At 41.5% G+C, this 21,695-nt stretch overlaps 1 protein-coding gene across 3 annotated transcripts in view; it reads right to left on the bottom strand.

Annotated features, from left to right (window-relative positions):
- The window catches only part of plxnb1a (plexin b1a), a 47,591-nt gene extending 26,477 nt beyond the window's left edge, over nt 1-21,114 (bottom strand). The window contains exons 1-17 of one of the 3 annotated variants that reach the window (XM_026153706.1): nt 21,011-21,114; nt 19,528-20,392; nt 18,971-19,210; nt 17,550-17,732; nt 13,842-13,970; nt 11,862-11,962; nt 11,597-11,729; nt 11,268-11,424; nt 10,819-10,927; nt 10,183-10,291; nt 9,122-9,817; nt 7,968-8,066; nt 7,667-7,789; nt 7,217-7,310; nt 6,911-7,080; nt 4,569-4,720; nt 4,379-4,484 (exon numbers count right to left, since the gene is read on the bottom strand). In XM_026153706.1, coding sequence (XP_026009491.1) covers nt 4,379-4,484; nt 4,569-4,720; nt 6,911-7,080; nt 7,217-7,310; nt 7,667-7,789; nt 7,968-8,066; nt 9,122-9,817; nt 10,183-10,291; nt 10,819-10,927; nt 11,268-11,424; nt 11,597-11,729; nt 11,862-11,962; nt 13,842-13,970; nt 17,550-17,732; nt 18,971-19,210; nt 19,528-20,382 — 3,456 coding nt within the window. In that variant the 5' untranslated portion in view covers nt 20,383-20,392; nt 21,011-21,114. The remainder of the gene's footprint in view (nt 1-4,378; nt 4,485-4,568; nt 4,721-6,910; nt 7,081-7,216; nt 7,311-7,666; nt 7,790-7,967; nt 8,067-9,121; nt 9,818-10,182; nt 10,292-10,818; nt 10,928-11,267; nt 11,425-11,596; nt 11,730-11,861; nt 11,963-13,841; nt 13,971-17,549; nt 17,733-18,970; nt 19,211-19,527; nt 20,393-21,010) is intronic. The other 2 variants (XM_026153705.1, XM_026153707.1) reach the window with 2 other exon arrangements.
- Between the last annotated feature and the right edge of the window lie 581 nt (nt 21,115-21,695).

The raw sequence follows: 21,695 nt of genomic DNA, 5'->3' as shown, positions 1-21,695 counted from the left end.
GTCCGGCAGCCTCGCCTCTGTCAGTGCGCCCCAGGGCAACTGTGGCTACAATGTAGCTTGCTATCGCCAGTGTGTGAATGTGTGTGTGAATGGGTGGATGACTGAATGTAGTGTAAAGCGCTTTGGGGTCCTATGGACTAGAAAAGCGCTATACAAATGCAGGCCATTTACCATTTGTTCCGCCAACCTTGCGGCTCGCTGTACTGAAAGGCGTCCATGATGAAGCCGTTCACCAGGGACAACAACGAACACTTAATCTGGCCAGGCATAGATTCTACTGGCCTGGTATGGCCAAACATGTGTCAGAGTATGTACGGTGCTGCAGAACGTGTGTTGTTAGCAAGTCGCCTGAGCCAGAGGCGAGAGCACCTTTGGAGAATATCAGAACATCAGAGCCTCTTGAACTGGTCTGCATAGATTTTTGGTCTGCGGAGGATTCGGCGAACAAATCAGTGGATGTGCTTGTGGTCACAGACCACTTTACTAAGATTGGGGCATAGAAAGGCCTGAGCTATCAGTCTGCTAAGGCGGTGGCACACCAACTCTGGCATAACTACTTCTGCATCTACGGCTTTCCGAAACGCCTTCACTCAGATCAGGGAGCTAATTTTGAGAGTGTGCTCATTGCCGAGCTATTGAATGTGGCAGGTGTCCAGAAGTCTCACACGACCCCATACCATCCGATGGGAAACGGCTCCTGCGAGAGGATGAACCATACCTTGGGCAACATGATTCGTGCATTACCCCCAAGAGCCAAGCAAAGGTGGCCTGATGCACTGAAAGCTCTCACATTCGCCTATAACTGCACAGTCCATGAGACAACTGGCTATGCGCCATTTCTGCTGATGTTTGGCAGAGTGCCAAGACTGCCGATTGATGTGATCTTTGGCTCTGTTATTGAGCACCAAGACATCATGAACTATGATCGATATGTCCAGACATTGAGGAGGGACCTCAAAGAGGCCATGGATTTGGCGCAGGAGGTGGCACGCAAAAATTTGAAGCGTCACACGGACCTCTACAACCGGAAGGTGCGGGGAGCCCCAGTAGCGATTGGTGATCGCGTCCTTTTGGCCAACAAAAAGGGACGTGGCAAAAGAAAACTTGCTGATCGCTGGGAGAGTGTTGTCTATACAGTTTTTGACAAAAATGATGAGAGTCACACCTTTAAGCTGATGGATGATTCCACAGGGCAAGTGAAAGTTGTGCATCGCAACCTGATAATGCCAGTGAACTTCCTTCTTCTCAGTGGTGCTTCAGTTCAGGATGATGGAGATGAGCTTTCTGAGTCTGGCTCGCTGATGGTTGGATGCGACGGAGAAGCTGTCTGCAACTCATCAGTGGGCACGGCTGAATACAGGACGACAGCTTGGGTGTCTGACTTACCGTCTGCAGTGTCCAGCGACTCGCTGATGACAGAGGTTACTCGACCAGAAGGCAGCATGGTGGATCAAGAGCTTTCCTGTACCAGTGTTCCCCCTGTTGACACTGAGGAGCAGGTAGATGCCACCTCTGGTGGTCAACATTCTGACCTGCTTATGTCTGTGGCCCCAGTTGCAGCCTCCTCTGTTTTGGAGTTTGCAGCCATTACTGACAGCGACCAGGACAATGAAGCTGCTATTGAGGGTCATGTCTCGACCACAGTTGTTCCGCCCAACGCAGACTCGATTGATGTTAACAGGGTGGTGGGGACTCGTGCTAGATCGAGTGGGAGACGGTTACTTAAGCCTGTTTCCAGGTTGATTGAAATGATGCATCAGAGACCTGTTAAAGTTTAAATATTGTTGATGATGGTGAGTTGATTCTATTGTTGTTGAAGTGGGACTTTGATCTTTAGAATTGAAACTGATTATTTGTCGTTGATTTTTCTGTGTCAGAGTGGCGTACAGTTATGATGTGATGAAATATGTAACTGGCATATTTTGTTCTTTTTTTGGAAGGGGTCTGGCCAACTTCTTCTTCTACTTCGTTTGGGGATAGTCCTCTGACTGAATTTTCTTTCTGACTGTACGACCTGGTATTACTGAGCAGATTTATCACATGTTGGTAGCTGTGGATTAGCTTTTGGATTTTTTTTTTTTAAATCTTGTTCTTTTTTTTTTTTTTGAGGATTATTGGGTTTTTGTCCTCTGTGTTATGGTGACTGTGGTGTACCTGTTTTTTTTTTAAGGGTGTTTTTTTTGTTTGTGGTGTTTGTTTATTTGAGTGTGCAAGTGGAATTCAGCAGGGGGGAATGTAACAGTGTTTATGTGGTATTATTCCACTTGCCACAAATGTCAGTGTAATGGGGAAACAGCGCCCCCCCTCTCGGTGTGGCTGGTTAGGTGAGGCTGGCTGCAGTAATCGCTGCCAGTCTGCCATAGCCATACGAGAGGTGAGTTGTATTGTTCCACACACACGATATAGCTAAGTAGTACAGACACATAAAACATGTTTGATTAGCTGATGGGCACCGAGTGTAATAAGTGCTTAGTGGACACATGTCCAACACCAATTTTATGTACTTTTCATTTGTTTATTAATGTGTGAAACTATATGCTAAAGCAGAATGCTAATGAGATGTTCTGCCGTAGTGTGCTGTGCAGAGTGGTGTGTGGCGAGCCAGTGCACTGATAATACACCGTTGTTTCCATTCAGGTACATCACTTGTTGTTGCTGTTATTTTATTGTATATTAGAAATTGTAATATGGCTGCAGTAGTCGCTGCCAGTCTGCCGTAGCCATACGAAAATGTGCTGTGCGGAGTGGTGTGTGGCGAGCCTGTGCACTGATAATACACCGTTGTTTCCATTCAGGAAATAAAGTGGCAACGATCGATCAGAGACTCCTTGTCTTCTTAAAAACACAACACAACGCAGAGTCAAGGAGTCTGTTTGGGCCGAACTGTTGCAGCGGTATGAAGCAGAAACCGGTTACACAGACACATAAGTACAATATGTCAGGAAGGTGTACCTGCTGACTGATACAGTGCTTGAGCCACTATAAAACCCAACAGTGGTTCTCAGGAAACAACTCCTTTTACTTTGAATCTTTAGGTCCTTTGTTACGTTTGTTACTTTGTTATGTTCCCATTTGAAGTTTAAACTTTTGAAATGTTTCATTTTATTTGCATTTTTAGTGCATTATTTCTTTCTTTTTGACCCATTCGTGGTAGCTGGGTAATATGAATTTGGAGCTCTCTGAAGAGTGAACAGGCTTCTTTCTGAACAGTTTGGGGTTGACTCAACACTGTACGAGTAAGTCTAAATAACCGAAATGGACACAAATCAAGATAAATGATAAGAGAAAAAATGTTCAATTCATTAAATACAGAACAAACAGGCTGCTGACTGAGCCAACCTCAGCCTCTTAATTGTGGACCTCATCCTTTGTCATTCTCGACACATATCTTGCAAGGCCTTTCTCCTAAAATCTCTCTTTAGCATTGCTGTTTCTTGAACATGTGTGCATACACACAACCTAATGTATTATTATATTTTGTTTTGCTTTGTTCTCCTTTCGTCCCTCTTTTGCAAATGCTGGATTTTGGACTAAACAATTCAATTACCGTAGTTTTCGGGTCATATGCCGCTACTTTTTTCCCACGCTGTGAACACTGCGGCTTATACTGATGTGCGGCTAATGCATATTTTTTTTCTTGCGGCCAAAAACATTTTGCCTGGTAACAGTAGACCAATAAAATTTCTAAGTAGTATATATACGGTATATATTTTTACTGGTTGTTAAGAGACGTTGTAATGTTGTTTGTGCACTGTTCCGTAAAAAAAACATAAGCAACGTAATTTGTGTGTTACTGATACGTACGTATACTTAAAGGTAGCCGTGTAACAGGCGCTGTTCGAAGAAAAAAAAGCATTTGCAGTATGTGTTTTTGTATGTTACCTTAACATTTATGTTACCATGTTTATGTTACCTTACGGATTCAATTAAACGTTAAAAATCCTCACGTGTAATACCTCTGTGTAAATATCTTATATTACAATTGAAACGCATACGGCTTAAAATCCGGTGCGGCCTGTTCAAGTACAAAATTGATTTTCTTTCTAAAATTAGAGCATGCGGCTTTTAATCAGGTGCGCTCTGTAGTCCGGGATTTACGGTAAGTGTTATTTATACAGCACCTAATCACACCAACAGTCGCCTCAAGGTGCTTTACGTTGTAAGGTAGAACCTACAATAATACATACAGAGAAAAAAAACAACTATAATATGACCCCCTATGAGCAAGCACAGCGGGAAGGAAAAACTCCCTTTCAAAAGGAAGAAACCTGCCGCGTCCGGTTGGGATGAAAGAAGGAAGACAGGAAAAACAGATTTGTACACACACATACTTCATTTTACAGTTTAATGTAAACACACTGATGGCTGCTTAATTTACCTGGAAATGGAAACACTGAGCTGACAGCCCGACTCCTCCTCCCATCACTTTGACTGAGGCCTGCTCACTCTTCTCCCCTCCACTGCTTGTAGTTTCACATACTATCCTACACAACAGAGTCACAGAACTGTCACAAAGGGAGTATGGTACATAAAAGAACGGTGTACACACAGGTGTGCCCCTGACTTGCCTTGAGGAGACTTCATATCTGCTGTGGATCACATTGCAAGGAACACCTGCCACTGTGACTGAGCCCTGGATGTCTTCGGCTCTCTGACCAAGGTTGGAGCCTGAAATGGTCACCACTGTCCCTCCCTCGACGGGACCGGATACTGGGTCCAGCTGTAACACAAGAGCAAACTGAATATTGTGCATGATCAAAACTGATATGTCTCAGTGGCCAAGTTAGGAGGATAGAAATGAGGGACCAGCGGGGACATAAGGATGTACTCATGGTATGATTGACCCATATGTACTGGTTCCTCAGCTGGAGTTACTATCATTTACTTCTACATCTGATTAGCTCACAGTGAATCCCTGAGCATAGAAAAAGAACTAATGTCACCATAAAGCAAAACAGAGTGACATTGTAATGAATTAAAACTTCTTTTTTTTTATCTCCTTGTAGTCTTTTGTTATTTCCTGAAGCAAGAATTGTTGCTGGGGGTGGCAGGGCAAAGATAGGGGAAACACGCTCTAAACTTTACCAGTATGCCAGCATGAACTGTGTGAACAGCAGAAGGTGAGCATGCACATATTCGCATGAGCAACATAACAACAACAATAAAAGTGGGGCTCATCAGACTGTTGGATATATGTGGGGGGTTTTAACGTCAGTTGTTATCTTGTATATTATTTTGAATGTAAATGGAAGAAATGAAATGATGAGGGTTTGGAGTCCGCTTTAATGCACAGGTGTTGTGAGCAAGCACCTCTCAACATACTGTGAGGAACGTAGATATTTGCCTTTAATGGCATAAAATGATAAGATTATGACACAGTAAATTTGTTTCTCTAGGCATCTGCTGAAGGTGGACATTATCTGTGTGCTCACCTTAAATCTGATTTCAACTTTGATTGTATGATAAAAAATCAAAACATATGAGACACATGTTATTATTCCCCCTCAGCAAATCACAATTTTTCAGTAGTGGAGAGGTCTGCATTTCCGTGTGATCCTGGGAGCCATTGTTTCTGGGGCATTAGCCACTCTTATGGTCTCCCACTGGCAAAACGAGCGATTCGGAAAACACAAATGAAGAGGAAGATTTGCAGCTCAACCACCTTGCCCGGAAGCAAGAAAATGGGAACCTTTCCTGGAACCCAGCTTGGGAAGGGGAACTTGAAGGCAAGTGTCTGCTGATCAGGCCTGTGTCCATAGGGCTTAATCAGGCATGCTTGAAAATATAACATAGATCATGCACCTTCCACATCAGGTGGAGGTTCATATATAAGTCATATTTCATGGTGATGAAATATAGGTAATGACTGAAAGAGTGCGGTCATGAATACAAGCAGATAAAATGAGATCAAATGGGCTAAGCCTCAGAGGTAGGGTGAGGAGTTGGAGTAGAGCCATTGCTCCTCCATATCGAAAGCAGCCAGTTTGGGTGGTTTCAGCATCTGGTTTGCATGCCAATGGTCTGGTTCTTCTACAGCGCTTTTCTACTCTCCCCGAGCACTCAAAGCTCTTTATATAACTAATTCATTCATCCAATCACTTTTTCTAAGCTGTTAAGTGCTTATTCAGTGGTTACTCTTTTGTGATACACAGTCATATTTACATTATTTGTAAAGTACGAATGATTTGCTTTGGTACCTGGTCAAATTTAAGCTCTCCTCTGTCTGCAGCAAAACTCGCAGGCAGCAGCTTCTCCCCCCTCGCTCACATGCATGCGCAAGTGCTGTGCTCAGTCACCTAGTGCCTGAGCTCAGATCATACCAAAATTAGGGGGAATTTATGACTGTGCACTATTTGTTTTGAATATTGTGTGTAGTTTTTGTTTTATACAGTTGTCAATAAGGCATCTAACTATGAAACAAATTACACTCCAAAAGACTCCGGGCTTCTGAAAAAATGACCCAGGCTTAAGCCCAGTAAGCCACCCCCCCGCGCACCGCCGATGGTTGACTCCAAATCTCCGAACACTATGTCGATCTGAGAAAGCAAGACCAAGACAGCGAGACAAAGACAAGACCAAGACCAAAGTCCGTCGAGACCAAGACAAGACCAAGACCACGTAAAAGTGGTCTCGAGACATCCAACTCTAGAACTGTGTCCATAGAACAGTTCATTCTAAGATCCCCCAGGAAGAACTGGAAAGTGTGGCTGGAAGCCTGGTTAGCCTGCTGCCATCACAATCCAGCTTCAGATAAGTAGAAAACAATGAATTTACATTGTCAGTTATGTTAGTTTTATGTTAAATGAGAGTTAACAATGCCCCATGTGTGACGAAAAACTTTTTGGTTTTCCTTTCAGCCCTACTTAATGAAAGTGAGTAAAGTATTGGAAAGAAGGTAGAAATATCTTACAAAGTGGATGACTGGTGCTGGGCAGGTGTGCTTGATCTCATCGGTGCAGGAGTCTTGGTACACACAGTGAGAACTGCTGGCCCCACCACACCAAACGCAGCCATACTTGGGGTCAGCTGTGCGACACCGGCTGCAGTCTGACCGCCCCACCGAACAATTGAACAGAGTCACTGAAGCAAGAGAGGGTATAAAGTAAACAGAGAGCACTATAGTAGTAAATATGAAATGAATGCACTATACACAAAACTATTGTACTCTAAACAACAGTTGTCTATAGTGCAACTATGCACAGCTATGCAAACCCACCATACAGATCCTCAGCGCTGTCAATGAGGAAGTTGTTTTTTCTCCTCACATTGATTGTGGTTGGGTACTCCTCCAGCGAGACCGAGTACACATACTGAAACAAGACGAGCAGTCAAAAAGAATAATGTGTACAAGGTCGTGTGATGCAAACCATGTGTACAGCTGTTACAGCGTACGTCCAGTTATCTGGTTGAGAGCTAATGAAGCTCACTGATGCAAAAACAGGCTTCGTTCAGCACATGTCCCTCGTTTATTGGTGTAACATAGGACTAGTTGTAATGTTGGCTGTGCTAAACAGGTTATCATTAATAAATAAGTATTTATAAATCATCATTTAAAGGCAGCTTTTTATTGAAACTGGTGTACAAACACACACAGGACGTTTACTCAGTTACACTGAGACAGACAATCAGAGTAGTTATCAGTCTTTCAGACTTGCAGTAATCTGACCTGATGCGGTTGGCAGGTGATAAAGAAGACTGATGGCTTTGCAGTATCCGGCTGCACTGAGGCATCCACTACCACTGACTTATTCTCAATGTCCAGTACACACTCGTAGTTTAAATCTTCATCCTGAATGTACAGAGTGGACCCACAAATACATTCCAAAATAAACACATTATTAACTTATGTGTCCTGGTATCAACACAAAAGAGTTTCTAAAAGTGTTTTTGACTGACAAAGTGAAACAAATCTCAATTTTAAAATATGTAACAGAGAATATATGTTGAGATTTAAGGATGAGACAAACCTGAAACAGGTTTAGGTATTGTCCCACCAGAGTGATCTTCCGCTCAACATTGACAGGGAGAAGAGGAGAATCCTGAACTTTCTCGACACACGGGCATTCCTGAGGACATGGCAAAATCATTTACACATACAGACAATACAGCCATTTATAGACCTGCACATGCATCCTGCCCTCAACGTTTAATGTTACGCAGGCACCTGCTCATTTCTTTTTTCTTTCACTGAACATCTATAAGAACTAAAATCTTCAGGGTTAATAAAATCCTAATTAATTCTCCAGCTCTGGACATTTTTGTTTGTTTGTTTATTTTTTAAAGTTCATATTTTTACTCTGATTTGGACAAATTTGATATAGGCAATGGGTAAAAGGTAGTTTGGGACAAGCCACATTCTACTTCCATCCACCAAACTAAGAACAACCCCACTAAACTGTCCATTTAAAAAATAAGATGGTGCCCTTACTATAGATAATGATGTATATTATGGATAAGAATTCTTCTGTTCATCTTTGAAATACAAGCTGTCAAAGAAAAGTAAATCCCATAAAAAACGTTGCTGTCCTAGAAAAAATGCAAACAAAATATAAAACTAAGAGAAACAAAAAGACGATAACCAACACAAAGACATGTCCAACAATGTAGCATAAGATGTATGAGTAAAGCACAGGGACGGACGCTTAGCTTGTAGCACTGTAATATCATGCTAGTGCTCAACAAGTTAACAGCTATGATATGATGATAGACAATCCACTGAACCTCAAAAAAATTCCAGTAATGTCAGTCATTGCTGGTTTGGCACCTTTTGCAAACCACCTAGAGTAAAGCTTTAAACCTAAACTTGGGGTGGCTGTAGCTCAGGCGGTAGAGCAGGTCACCTACTAACTGGAAGGTTGGTAGTTCGATCCTAGTCTGTTAGGAAGAACTTAGAAAAAAGTGCTTGTGCGAATGGGTGAATGCACAAGTTGCGTACTCAAGATAGAGTAGAAAAGCACTATATAAGAACTATTTGCTTACCTAGCCTTATTAAAGGGTATTTTTTGTAGATGCAATTTGAGGAGACAAATAAGCCTATTCCCCTAAATGTATATTTAGGGGATTTAAGTGGTTCCTCTTGGTGACTTGTGACAGTAGTTCTTTTTCTGGCTTTGGCACTCACCAGAAAATAAGAGTCAATTGTAGAATCAGATTGGGAGTTCTCTCCAGAATCAAAGCTGAGGTCAATATCTGTTTCAGGTGATTGTGTCAATACAAATGTCGGAATGACAGATGAACTTGTTGAGACCACCTCACTCTCTGGGTTCGTCGACCTGTTCAGCCACAGTGGTGAGTCATTCTCTTGAGTTTTGGAATCTCTTGGGTCTGATAAAAGGGTTACTTCGCTGGAAGCGCTCATGCTCATTTCAGAGGAAGATCCACCAGATGGTTCAAAAGAATGAGAGTCTGTTTGGTGACTAGTGCTGCTGGGTAATGGAGTGACTGTGTGTCTTTGTGTGATATTTAAGCTATCAGTGAGCTGATCCTTTGAAAAACCTCTGGTAGGTTCATCAGTACCCTTTGTTGTTCTTCCCACATCGAAGAAGCCAATGGTGGTGACCTCAGTGTGCTCCGTAGAGGTCCTGACAAAGGGAGAAGTTGTAGGGAGGCCAATAGGTGTGATGGATTCAGCATTGGGGGTTGTTGGTGGCATTACTTTGATTGTAGTGGTGGGGACAGCTGTAGTGGTGGGAGCAGATGTCTTTGTGGGTGGTGGCTGTGTTGTTGCAGTAGTTGTTGTTGTAGCAGTCGGGACAGTAGGAGGTGGAGGGGTCAGTTTTCTGCTGGGTGTTGGTGTGGTGGGGGTTGGAGGTTTGAACTTGACGATGAGGAAACACAAGTGAATAAGCAAAGGGGGGAGGGGGAGGGGAAGGGAAAAGAAGCATGGGGAAGACAAATTAGGATAAAACAGAAGGTGAAAGCAAAAAAACATTAAGGAGTAACTTATGAGTAACATAAAAACATTCATGGTAAACCAAAAAATAGAACAGGGACAGTAAATAAAAAAATAAACAGAACTACAACAAACAACAGAAAATGCATGCAAAAATTGGTATGTGTGGTGCGAAAAGCAGTATGATAAATGCTCATAAAACAAACAACACTCTTAGGCTATCCATTTCCCCTTATAGAATCTATATGCACAGCACAGTTAAAAGCCCTCTCTGTGTCGTGCAGACTCACATTTTGGTTGTAGATAGTCACTCCTTCGGTGCAGACATGTTTATGTGTGCAGACATGCTGGTGGATACACCAGTTACACCCCCAACGACTGCTGATACACCCTTGGCATCTGGGAGAGAACACAGCAATGTTAAAAAAACATGATCGCAATCTCTGAAAGGGCTGTTATGACAACAATCAGACTCTTTCACACAACCCAACGCTACATTACACTTACTATACAAACAAAGAAAATAATCATTGTAACTGAAACATATAAAAATTATTATGAATTTTTCCAAGCAATTCCTATGGAAATATCGGGTTAGGGCTATTTCTGTGCCCGTGCAGACTTCACTGAAAAATTTCTGTTACAATGCACCAACTAAACAAGTGGCCCAGGTGGTGGACTTCAAAGAAGTATACCAGGAATAGCTACTTAGCCATAGTGTGTCCAGTTGTCCATGTCCGTATCCACAACAGGGTTAATTAAGCCAAAGTGCTAACAATTGAGACTCAGACACCTAATGTGCAAACAGGCATTCTTACTGCAGTAACAAGCTGGAAACACCTTACTAGCATCTAATGCATTTCGCCAAATTAGATTTAATAATGTGAGTGTGTGTACGCATGTGTCTTGGTTAGAGAGGTACTCACGGCCTGCGTCCAGACAGCTGCTGCACCAAGCTGCAGTTGTAGAAGGTGAATTCTGTCTCTGCTACCGTGACATTTATGAAGCGCAGCGATAAGGTAACCATTACAAACTCTGCAACAAGTAAGCCAGGACACGTTAGCTTCAAGTTGACTGATCAATAAATCAAAAATGTGCACGGAGTAACTACATACAAATTCTTTGAAATTCTCAGTGAGCGACTGGAGGACACTATTTGAGGGCAGCCTGAACTTTGCTTTTACAAAGAGAATAGTAAGTAAAACCTGAATATATGTCATGTATCTTTGTCATCTGACACTAGCTATTGTTTGCACTTTAGAAGGAAGTAGCTTTCACATTGCCACTTAGAAACAAATACATGCAAGTTGTGAATCAGTCCAAAAACACTCCAGCCACTATTTACAACAGTTACATGAGTGGATGCAACACCCACCATCTCCATGGCTAATGGGGGGCAGACTGCTGGCATCAGGGGTGGAACATATCACACCAGCAGTAGTGAGCAAAGCCGGTGTTTCTGTATACTGGAAGAAGCAAGAATAGGCCTCGCCTTGTTTTAGACTGGGTAGGCCTTCTACTGACACTGTAATCTACATAGGAAAGGACAGTATGAAGAAAGAAAGGAGGAAAAGAGACAAAGAGGGCATTTCATTAAAGTAAATGGTTACTTTTTAACTCTACCCACTGAGGGTTTAATTCAAGAACTGGAAACAACAACGTAATCTTGTGCTTCGATCTGCTGCCCCTTTCCCCCTGTATTACATCAGTTTCCTCTCCACGGCTGATATTGTAGAGGCTGAGGTGTTGGATACTGAGACACTGCTGTGTCTGGTTGAAACTCCACAACCAGTGACCCTGCTCAGATCCTCGCTGGCACTCCCACCGCTGACCACAGCTGAATAATGTTACATGTAAGAAAATCGAATAAGATCAGAAAAGAGAATCATGGCCACAGTAAAGATGCATTTACATCTCCCTATATCTTAAAGGAAAATTAATATGATAATAATAATAATACATTTCTTACCGTCCCTCCAGGACACACCAGCCACAATAGGGGTCTCTGGCAGACAGACAGGACTGACAGTCTAAGTGATCCCCACATTCTGCCACTGGACGTTTCTCTACCTGAAATGAAGAAAGAAAGAAGAAGTAAGGCTAAACTAGTGAGGTGATTAAAGTAGATAACAATGGTACTAATGTCCTATGAATCCTATGAAGTCTTTAAAGTGAACCAATCTTTTTTTATATATAAAATCTTCAGCTTCAAATAAAGCAAAAATTGTTCATATGTGAACATGGATAATCATGAGTAAGTCAATAATCTTGTGGTAAAATGTGAATGCTTTTTATAGGCATATGGCTTTACAAAGATTTTAACTTGCATCAGAGTCCCTGGGAACTCATCAAACTGGCAACCACAATGTAATAACTTGGACTTGATAATTGGTTTATTGCATTACTGTGGCAAATACTGAAGAGGTTGTCTTTGGTTTTTAATGTGATAATTGCTTTGCTTTAGTGAAAATGGAAATAAAGACAAATTATGGCAAAATGACATAAAAACAATTCTTAAATATTTAGTTAGCTATACATGTAATCTTTAGCTAGCTAGTTTGAATGTTATACTCAATATTTGTTTCAGCTTGTAATGACAGTTTTATTGTGTTTATATTTCCTTTTTATTCACATCAGACTACTAAAGATGGCTAAGTTGCTCATTACAAAATAAATCTGCCATACTTACCGACACGTACGAAGCGAGATATTTAATCTCTAGCTCTCTAATCTTAGCTTCACATTTAACTATGTTTGTCTCAGTAACTATAATAACAGTGTTATGGCCCTTTGTGTGTCCTGTTTCTACAAGCCAGACCAATATGAGTCAGTAGCTAGCTCGGCTGACTAGCTAACAAATATTTACACTGGCTGCTCGCCTACAAACATCTACTGGACATTTAATTGAGTTCAATCCACTTTCAGTTTTATTTATATAGCAACAAATCACAACAACAGCTGCCTCAAAGCACTTTATATTGTAAGTTAATGACCCTACAATAATACAGCTAAACTTAATCTAACTAGAAATTCAAGCACTAAAGATAGGTAACAAAAAGTAATACTATTTATTGACGCAAGGCTGATGCTGTACTGTGTGTTTTTATTTATGCACTTTTTTAACTTAATGCAGAAAAAGAAGCTTGGATTTAGGAATGCTAATGCTATCTTTGTCACACATTACTATGAAAAAGAAACTTTAGGAAGTAGGAGCTCTCTTATTTACATATTGTCTTTTATCCCTTTTATTGTTGGCATTGGTTAACCACATAATTTTTTTTCTAACTACCATAAACTGAACTTCACTTTTCGCATGCAAATATACCAGCAGTCTCTTGACAAATGCAATGTATATGAGGAAACTGGAACTGCCTCACATGTGTATGCTAAATGTAACTTCTGCTGCGCTACATTCAGGTGCTCCGTGGTGTCGGACTGACACAATCAATTTTGTGTATAGACTTGCAGTTTCCCCAAGTCCATTTATCAGCATCTATAGCTACCCACACACACTCTGTAGGGAGTGTGCCAACACAATGGAGGCCACTTTCTCTGATCAATACCATTGTTAAAAGCGACTTTACACCTCCTGCAGACTGTTGTACAACTCACAGTGGGGTTAGTGACTTTTGACCTCAACAGCCAGCTGGCCTCAGTGTTTTCTTTTACTCTTTGGCTTATATTCTGTTATCCTCTTTTATTAGTGAGAGAGAAACAGCTTGAGGAAGACGCAAAGCCTGAAAAACTCTGACAAACAATAAATAGTGTTGACGATGGATTACAATCCATGTTCAGTCTTGTGCATGGAGACATCTGGTTGAGTGGTTGAATGGGGATACTCAGTCAAAAAAAAACAAAAAAACAAACCCTGCAGCTGTTGAATATTTGGACTTAAAATATGGGAAACCTAAAACTATCCTAAAGTGTTTATAATTCATTGTAAACTTACCGTGGTTTTGGTCATGATGTAGATATGTCCTCCATTCTGATCCAACAAAAGGTCACTGTTAATGGGAGAGTTGGGGTGGATCGTTGTGTTCTCGTATACCTCCACAGTGCCATCTCGGCCAAGATAAACCTGGACGTTTATAGCAGAAAAGCACAAGACATAGAATTCGTGGTATACATGACGTAGCAAATATCAGTCCAACTCAATTTGAATTTCCAGGACAGAAAGGATGAGCGTGATCTATTCCCCTCACTGCAGGACTAAACTGAGACAGGCAAAAAAATAAAAGACAAACGAATACCTTCTTCAGCGTACAACTCAAACACAAATCAAATCAGACTTGCAAAGGAGCGCAGTAGAAGTGGGCATGAATGTGATTATCACACAGTCAAATCTAATATGAAGTACAGGAAGACACCTCTGGCTTAAGCAATTCCCAGGCATTCAAACTCTCATGTTACTTCATGTTAATGAGATCACTGTGGACAGAATGGAGAATCAGTTATCCCATTAAGAGGATGCACTCAACACATAATGGCATGGGAAGCTGCTTTGTAATGCTCTGTGACTTTGGAACATTAAAGAGATGTGTCCATCATAGAAACTTTTTTTAAGCTGAAAATGGCAGGCCATCTCCTGGAAACAGCTAGCTATGAGCAACAACCTGACTCTAGCCTACTGCTCCTTAACAGTAAATCAATGTTCCTCCATTATTTGTCATTTTACTATTGCTGGGATTAAAAAAACCCACTTCCAGGATAGCGACCAACACCATCCCGTTTTGACTTTTATTTTGAAACTTCTGACATAAACCAATTCAGGAACACCACTGCTCTTCCACTTGCTCATTCAAAACAAGGAAGTTAACCATCAAGACGTCCAGGTGACTTGTATCTCCACCACGCTAATGCTTCTTTAAGGTATTAAGTGGCAATCATCAGGCCTGAAAAACAAAGCCAATACTTAATTGCCCAGAGCAGCATCTAATGCGCACTGAAGGCTGTCTCTGAAAGCAAGTCAATCTCCAAAGAGCTCCATGTCAAAATATCCAACATCCATCTTTAAAGTGTCTATACCTAATTTTCCCCCTTCTGACACCAATAAGGGAGATGTTTTTTCGTAATCACTCACCCATTTGTTAATACTTAAAATTAGGGCTGTGTAGCCAACACCTGTCTGATGGGACTCACTTATCTCAGCTATTTCGTTCACTGAACTGGACCTTTTGACCGTGTTTGTGGTGGATCATTATTAATGGAATTATCTGACAAATATCACGACCCTCTGTGTGATGCAACCTTTCCAAGATGCTTTGGCTCCACTTTAGTGAAATTCTAGTCTTTTAGCACCAATTAATAGGTGTCTGTGTCTGTCTATTGCAGTAGACAGCTGTAGTCAGCCCTCAAAAATATGTTCACTTGTGGCTCTAAAAACCAAGCCAGCAAAGAAATCACAGACACTGTTTCTTAAAAATGTCATTATTCATTCAGAATTATACATCCACTAGCCCATCGTCTTCATAAGATAGTTTGTACAGTGAGTCCTTTCCTAATTCTGCGACAAGTTTTCATACCCTGAGACTGTTATTTACTCATTCAGCAACACAATCCTTATAAATTGTCTGAAAGGAGAGACTATAAGCCAAATTAAGCACCAACTGTCAGCAGAATTTAAAGAATTCTGAATCTACAGTCATGAAAAAAAATGTACCCACTCTTCACACACCTATAACTTAATAACAAATAATCTAGTCTTAAAATTAAATGAACAACCCCAAAGAAGCCTTAGGTGAGAGGTGAAATCTATTCAAGAAATTGATACAAGTCCATTGACCTTTTTTACACGCTCCTTAGACAATCTGTTTGGACAACAACACGTATTATTATTTTTAAAAAGTGTTGTTTGACAACCTAAGCACACCTTTACTCCTTCTGTAGGAAATAAGAGGGTAAGTAGCAGGCAGGTGCTCCTAATCAAATGCACATTAATGAATCATTAGCAAGTGTGAGCATCTCTATAAAAGCAGAGGTTTCAGCAGTTTGCCTGTCTGAAGAATTTATGTGTGTGGGTAACACACTGCTAAGGAGAAAAGACATTGACGATGATCTTAGAGAAGCAATTGTTGCTCCCATCAATGTGGGAAGGGTCATAAGGTCCTTTACAGACAAGGTCAGATTGTTCATTGCTCAGGCAAACTGCAAGGAGCCAGAGAGCTTCATCTCAGACTATACAGGTAAATGTTGAAGTTCTTAACAGCATAATTAAAAAACTGAACAAATATGGCTTATTTGGAAGAATTGCCGCAACAAAGCCTCTTCTCTCTAAAAAGAACACGATAGCATGGCGTAGATTAGATTTGCAAAGTTGCAAATTTTATAAACAGAATAAATATAATTACAACCTGCGTGGATGAAAAGTACTGTACTTCCTGCACTCGAGTTCCTACATGTTCAGTGTGGTTTTTGTACCAGTTAAACAAGGAAGCAGTAAGATGGTCGTTGTTATGTTTTCCATTTTATGCTTCCATCCATAATGCTCGCGTAAGCCAAACAACCTCCAGCTCTAGCTCCACAGTTAATGTACCAATGTAAGAGCAGTATCGATTGTTTTATTGAAACCTTGGTGTGAAAACAAATATGCGCAGTTAGGCAAATGCAGAAATGGTCTTTTAATTCCAACAAAGCAACGCAGGTAAAGCCTGCTGACTACAACCACAAAAATCAAGTCAGTTACACCAATTACAGACCATCAACATATTACTGCAGTATTACATTTAAAGTGGGTCACCAGTTGTCAACCTCTTTCCTCTGAAACACAAACACGCGCTCAAATGGAGTCCCATATCTGGATGCTGTGGAATTTGTCCTGCTGTGATACGCTAATCCTGTTACAATAGCTTTTTTCAGATGACTACGTTGAGTGCAGCTTTGATCTGCTACCTAAAAGTACTAAGTCTGGCTCTGTGTCTCACTCTCTCTAGTTGACACAAGAACACACACACACACACAAACAGAGCAAAACAGGTTGTGTCTACAATCCTCTTATCTTGATCCCTTCATGTAACTATCACATCTATGCAGATGTTGTTCAGAAGGTAGAAGCGTTCTCTTTTCTTGTTTTGTTTTGTACAGAAGAGCTGAAAACATCACTTAGACTTTGATAAAAAGTCTAAGCGATGTTAGAAATCTACTCTGGACGAAACTTTCCAACAAAAACCCCCCCCAAAATAAGACCCTGTCTCCAACATGTTGCAGTGTGCAGAAGAAAAAGCAAACCCGTTAAGCGTGGGATCACAAAGGTATGCTAGCCTGTGTTTGTTGGAACACTGTGAATGCTGGAATGATAGGAATCTTCCAGGCCGGAGTCACACAGTGATGTAGAAGTATATGGGAACTGGCGTGGACTTGGATTAAATATCTTTGAAATTGGATTTGTGTGTTTCAGGGTGTTTTATGTGGTGTAAGGTGTGTTTTGCTGAGATGTGAATCATAGACAAGTTAGAGCACAAAGGCAGGCCTGCGTGGACACAGATCCAGTTAATCCCTGACACTTATGTGAGCGCGATGAATGAAAAATTAGACCACCGGGTTAATAAGAAACTGGTAGAAATATTTCCATGAGTCAGGGGTTTCTCCCTGCCTCCCACTCTGCGCACCAGGGGAGGCTCTCCAAGGTCACACAGAAACAAAAACTAAAAGTCTGAGCTACCTTATGAAGGGTCCCTTTGGAGTCTCCCAGGAATGCGATGCTATGTCCATCCCTGACACTGACTGCCACGGCGGTGAGACGGGCAGATGAGGTGTGCCATGCAGGTTTAGCTTTCAGCGGTTCCCTGTTTGCCATTGGACTTGGGGTGTGGTCGGAGCCGCAGGGATATGCCTTCAGGGTATTCTAAAACATGTGACGGGATAGAGAGTTTGTCTTGCTGGTTCATCTTCAAATAAACACAACAGAGACTTTTATTGCTACAATTTCAAGCTACATTTAAATTTTTATATCACATTTCAAATACAGCTATTATTTTTCCCTTGTTGTTTTAAGTCATGCCAAACATCTAAAGCTTTAGAGCAAATAAGTTTATATTCCCACTGTTGCCTCAGAGCCTCTGAATCCTCTTAATACATCGTAAGAGGATTGCACCATAGATTAAAGCAGACTCATTCAGAGACATGGTCTCTCCTTTCCTTTGGCTTTGCAAAGCAACCACTCCAAATTCCGCTTTTCCACTAAGTCTCCAAGCTCTGCTTCTAGATAATTGGCCCTGGAGGAGGAGGAGGAGGAGGAGTGGGTAGAATGAGAGATCTTTTTTTAGTTTGCTCAGTTTGTTTATTAAGAAAATAATGATAACGTTTCATCATTGCTAGGAGGGGAACTTCATGATTTAATACAACTTTATCTTCCCCATTCATCTATTTCCTTACTTTCATTTCCTCCTCTTTTGCACTATATTCCACAGGCTTTCTCTTCACGTCTCTGTTTCTTCCCCTCTCTCCCTCTCTATTTTCTTCTGCCCGTGGCTTTCAAAAGAAGACTCGTCCTTCCTTGTCAGAGCTCATTAAGCAGTTTCACATATGATTCAGGGGTAGTTTGGTTTATTGATCCCTAACGATCCCATTAAATGCTTCTGTGGGCTGGCAGGACCTGAGCAGTTTGCAGGGCAGTGGAGAGGGTCTCTGAATGGCTGCAGCTGGGCAGAGCTACTCCTGGGGCTTTAGAGACCTTAGGGTTTTTTTTAACAAGGACCTCATTACTTCACTTTCATCCATCCATTATATGTAGTCACTACTTCTTCTTGTTACTACACTTAATCTTACCAGTCCTGTCATTCTTCGTTACATGGTTGTATCTGTTTTGGCTTCCGCTGAACACTTACATCAAATTAGTCGATATAGCTGAGGTATGGGTCGACATCAGGGAATAAGTCCTTATGATAGAGAGTTTTAATGTATCTACTGTGAGGCTTTCCTGCTATAACTAGCACAAAGCATTAAGGATGTTCTCTCTCAGCAATCTGAAAGGTTCACATGAGCATGCAAAGGCTCAAAAAAAATATTTGTTTTCACGGGAAAGATCGACATCAAAAGCAGGTCAGCGCTTAATCCCCAAAACATTTACTCCTGTATTCTTACCACGGGCAGGTTGGCACAGCTGGACTTGACCTCATATTCTATGTAGGCCTCTCCTGTTCCCTCCCCCCGCCCATCTTTGGTGTAGCAGAGGTCACGGGTTGAGTTGATGTATCTGTCCAGCTCGTGTAGAGAGAAAATGCACAGAGCTGACTCATGTGAGGGATTGTCGTTTGTGGGGCTGGTGCTGGTGGAAAAGACTCCTAGCAGATCCTCACCCTGCAGACCCGGCCCGTGTCCCACCTGTTCCAACAAAGGCACAGAAAAAGGGTCAGCGTAACCCTGATGAACACTTATTCTTCAGCATACTTGTCACACTTACATGTTTCAGATCATCAAAATAATTGTAATATTAGACAAAGTTAACTGAAGGAAATACAAAGCACAATTTTAAATGTTGATTCTAGTTATTTAAGGGAAATAAATGGGGGCCACCAAAAATATTGGGGTGGCAATTCTATCACTAATAAATAAAATGGTTAAAATAAAATGGTTGTGATGCAATGTGAAGAACCAACAAGATATCAGGCACAAGTGTTCATAATGTTTTGACTCAATACCTGGGCTGCCTGGAGCAGATTGTAACTCCTAGGTGAATGGGACTGTGATAGGCAGACAAGAGGAATTTCCACATACGAATAGTAGGAAGTGTCTTCCATGCACACTCTGGCGACATATGTCCGGTAGTCCCTTGATGGTGACTTGATGTCACGGCGGTAAAATAAGAAGTACACGTACGTGCCCCGTGTGAACGCTGTCACAAAATGATGATCATACTCCGAAAGACGCCCAGCCACAGCTAGTTTAGCTGTCTCTTCATAGGAAAAGATGGGTTTTAATGAAAGGTGGCGTGTGGAGATGGGTGGGTGGCTGGCGGTATAGCCCCGACCAACATACATCACAGTTCTATCTCCGCCACTTGGCCGCACTACCAAACCAACTGTTGACACTGATGGATCATTGGCTGCAACATACTGGGTATCCACAGGCCTCTCGGTAGAGAACAAAACCTCTCTGACTGACCTCAGGCTACGTTTCTGGCAGGTGCCCTGGTGCACACTGCCACATGTGATCAACTCCAATGCTTTAGGATCCACCAGCAGTAATTTGTTGTGATTACTGGTTCTTCTGGCTTGGGGACAATTTGTGTCAGTGACTGGGGGCAGGCATTCTTTGCTGTCGATTACAGGTCCAGTGCTCTCTTCTTGCTCCAACCGCAGTCCATCTAAGCCATCCAGTTGGAAAAGGTGGTCCCTGGCCCCCACGTACACAGTCCCCGCAGAGGGGTCGGGGTGGAGCACCAGGTGCTGGAACTCAGTGTCATTACGGGAAAAACGGGGGTAGGAATGACCATAGACAGTGGCAAAAATGGTGAGGATGAACAGTAAGACCAGGGTGGAGTTCCCATGTAGCATGGCAAACACTCTGAGGATGGGAAAAAAGGGTTAAAGGCTTGCACTAGCGTATATTTAAGATTGAACATCAGCATTTAATAAGGCTAAAAGCTGCTTCCATATAGCTAAGGAAAGTGCAACTTAAGAGTTTTATAGAGCTTAGGTTTAACATCAGAAATATTACGTGTTGAAAACCTCTTAAGAATTTAAGCTAGCAAGAAAATGCTCTTTTTTCTAACTAATGCTGATTATTCCAAGCATGCACACAGTTTAACTAAATGCCTTCAAGTAATATCCTGTACCTTTCTTATGACAGTTGCCGAACATGACCAAAGCCAACACCAAACGGACCCACTAGCAGGTATTATGTCTGAAACAGGATATTCCTCTTTGCCACACTAACAGAAATGGGCTCTGTATTATTATGTGTCATTCCCCCTATTTATACCATTACCTGTATACATTAATATAAAGCTAGAACAGCAAATGAACTATTTATTTATCTTTGAGTGATATCTGCCCAACTGAAATTTGTATGAACAAATTGATTTGGGTCCACTGGGTGCAGACAGGTTATTAACATCTGACAGCACATTTTTGGTTTTAGCCTTTTTAAAATGGTGCTTTGTTCAGAAAAATGGGATCTCACCATTTATGTTCTCTGTTCAGCTGAAGAAATTCTTCACCTTATCATCCAGAATTATATCCCCATCCTTTCATCTGTCTGGACAGCAGCAACACATGGGATATCCAATCTGCACACAAAGCAGGAAAAGAATGGCAAATTCATGACATACAGAAGCAAGATTTAAGGTGACTCTTATTCCCCCTCTTGAAAATGTCATAGCACCAGCGTGTAAGATTACTTGCATAGCGTTTAACTCTGTCGCTGTGCAGAGTGCATTTAATGGAATCGAAACGCCAGCAGCCACAGTATCCCTTACCATTGGAAACATTCAAAACAACTCCTATCATTTCCCATTTCCACAGCCATCACTCAACACCTCTGAGGAAAGTGGTGTATGGACACTGAGAGCTTTCACATTACAGATAAAACTCCTTCAATTATTGAACAGGTTCCCCAGACCTTTCACTGACCCTGGAAAGGGTCATATAGAATTAAACAACTCCTCTGTACAATAGTGCCTCTTTCCACCTTTTTTTTTTTTTTTATCCTAAAGGGAGAGTTTATGTTCATGATAGCTACTATAAACACATCTAGTCTTAACAAAACATCAATAATTTGAAGCCTCGTAACAAAAAAAAAATTTAAACACTAAAAATGTATAGATTCTAATACACAAGTATAAGCCCTAAACCAGGGATATGAAAAA

The sequence above is a fragment of the Astatotilapia calliptera genome, chromosome 20, assembly GCF_900246225.1.
Source record: "Astatotilapia calliptera chromosome 20, fAstCal1.2, whole genome shotgun sequence".
NCBI classification, from domain to species: Eukaryota; Metazoa; Chordata; class Actinopteri; order Cichliformes; family Cichlidae; genus Astatotilapia; species Astatotilapia calliptera.
Note: the sequence above shows the minus strand (reverse complement) of the source record. Positions and strands in the feature narration are given on the sequence as shown.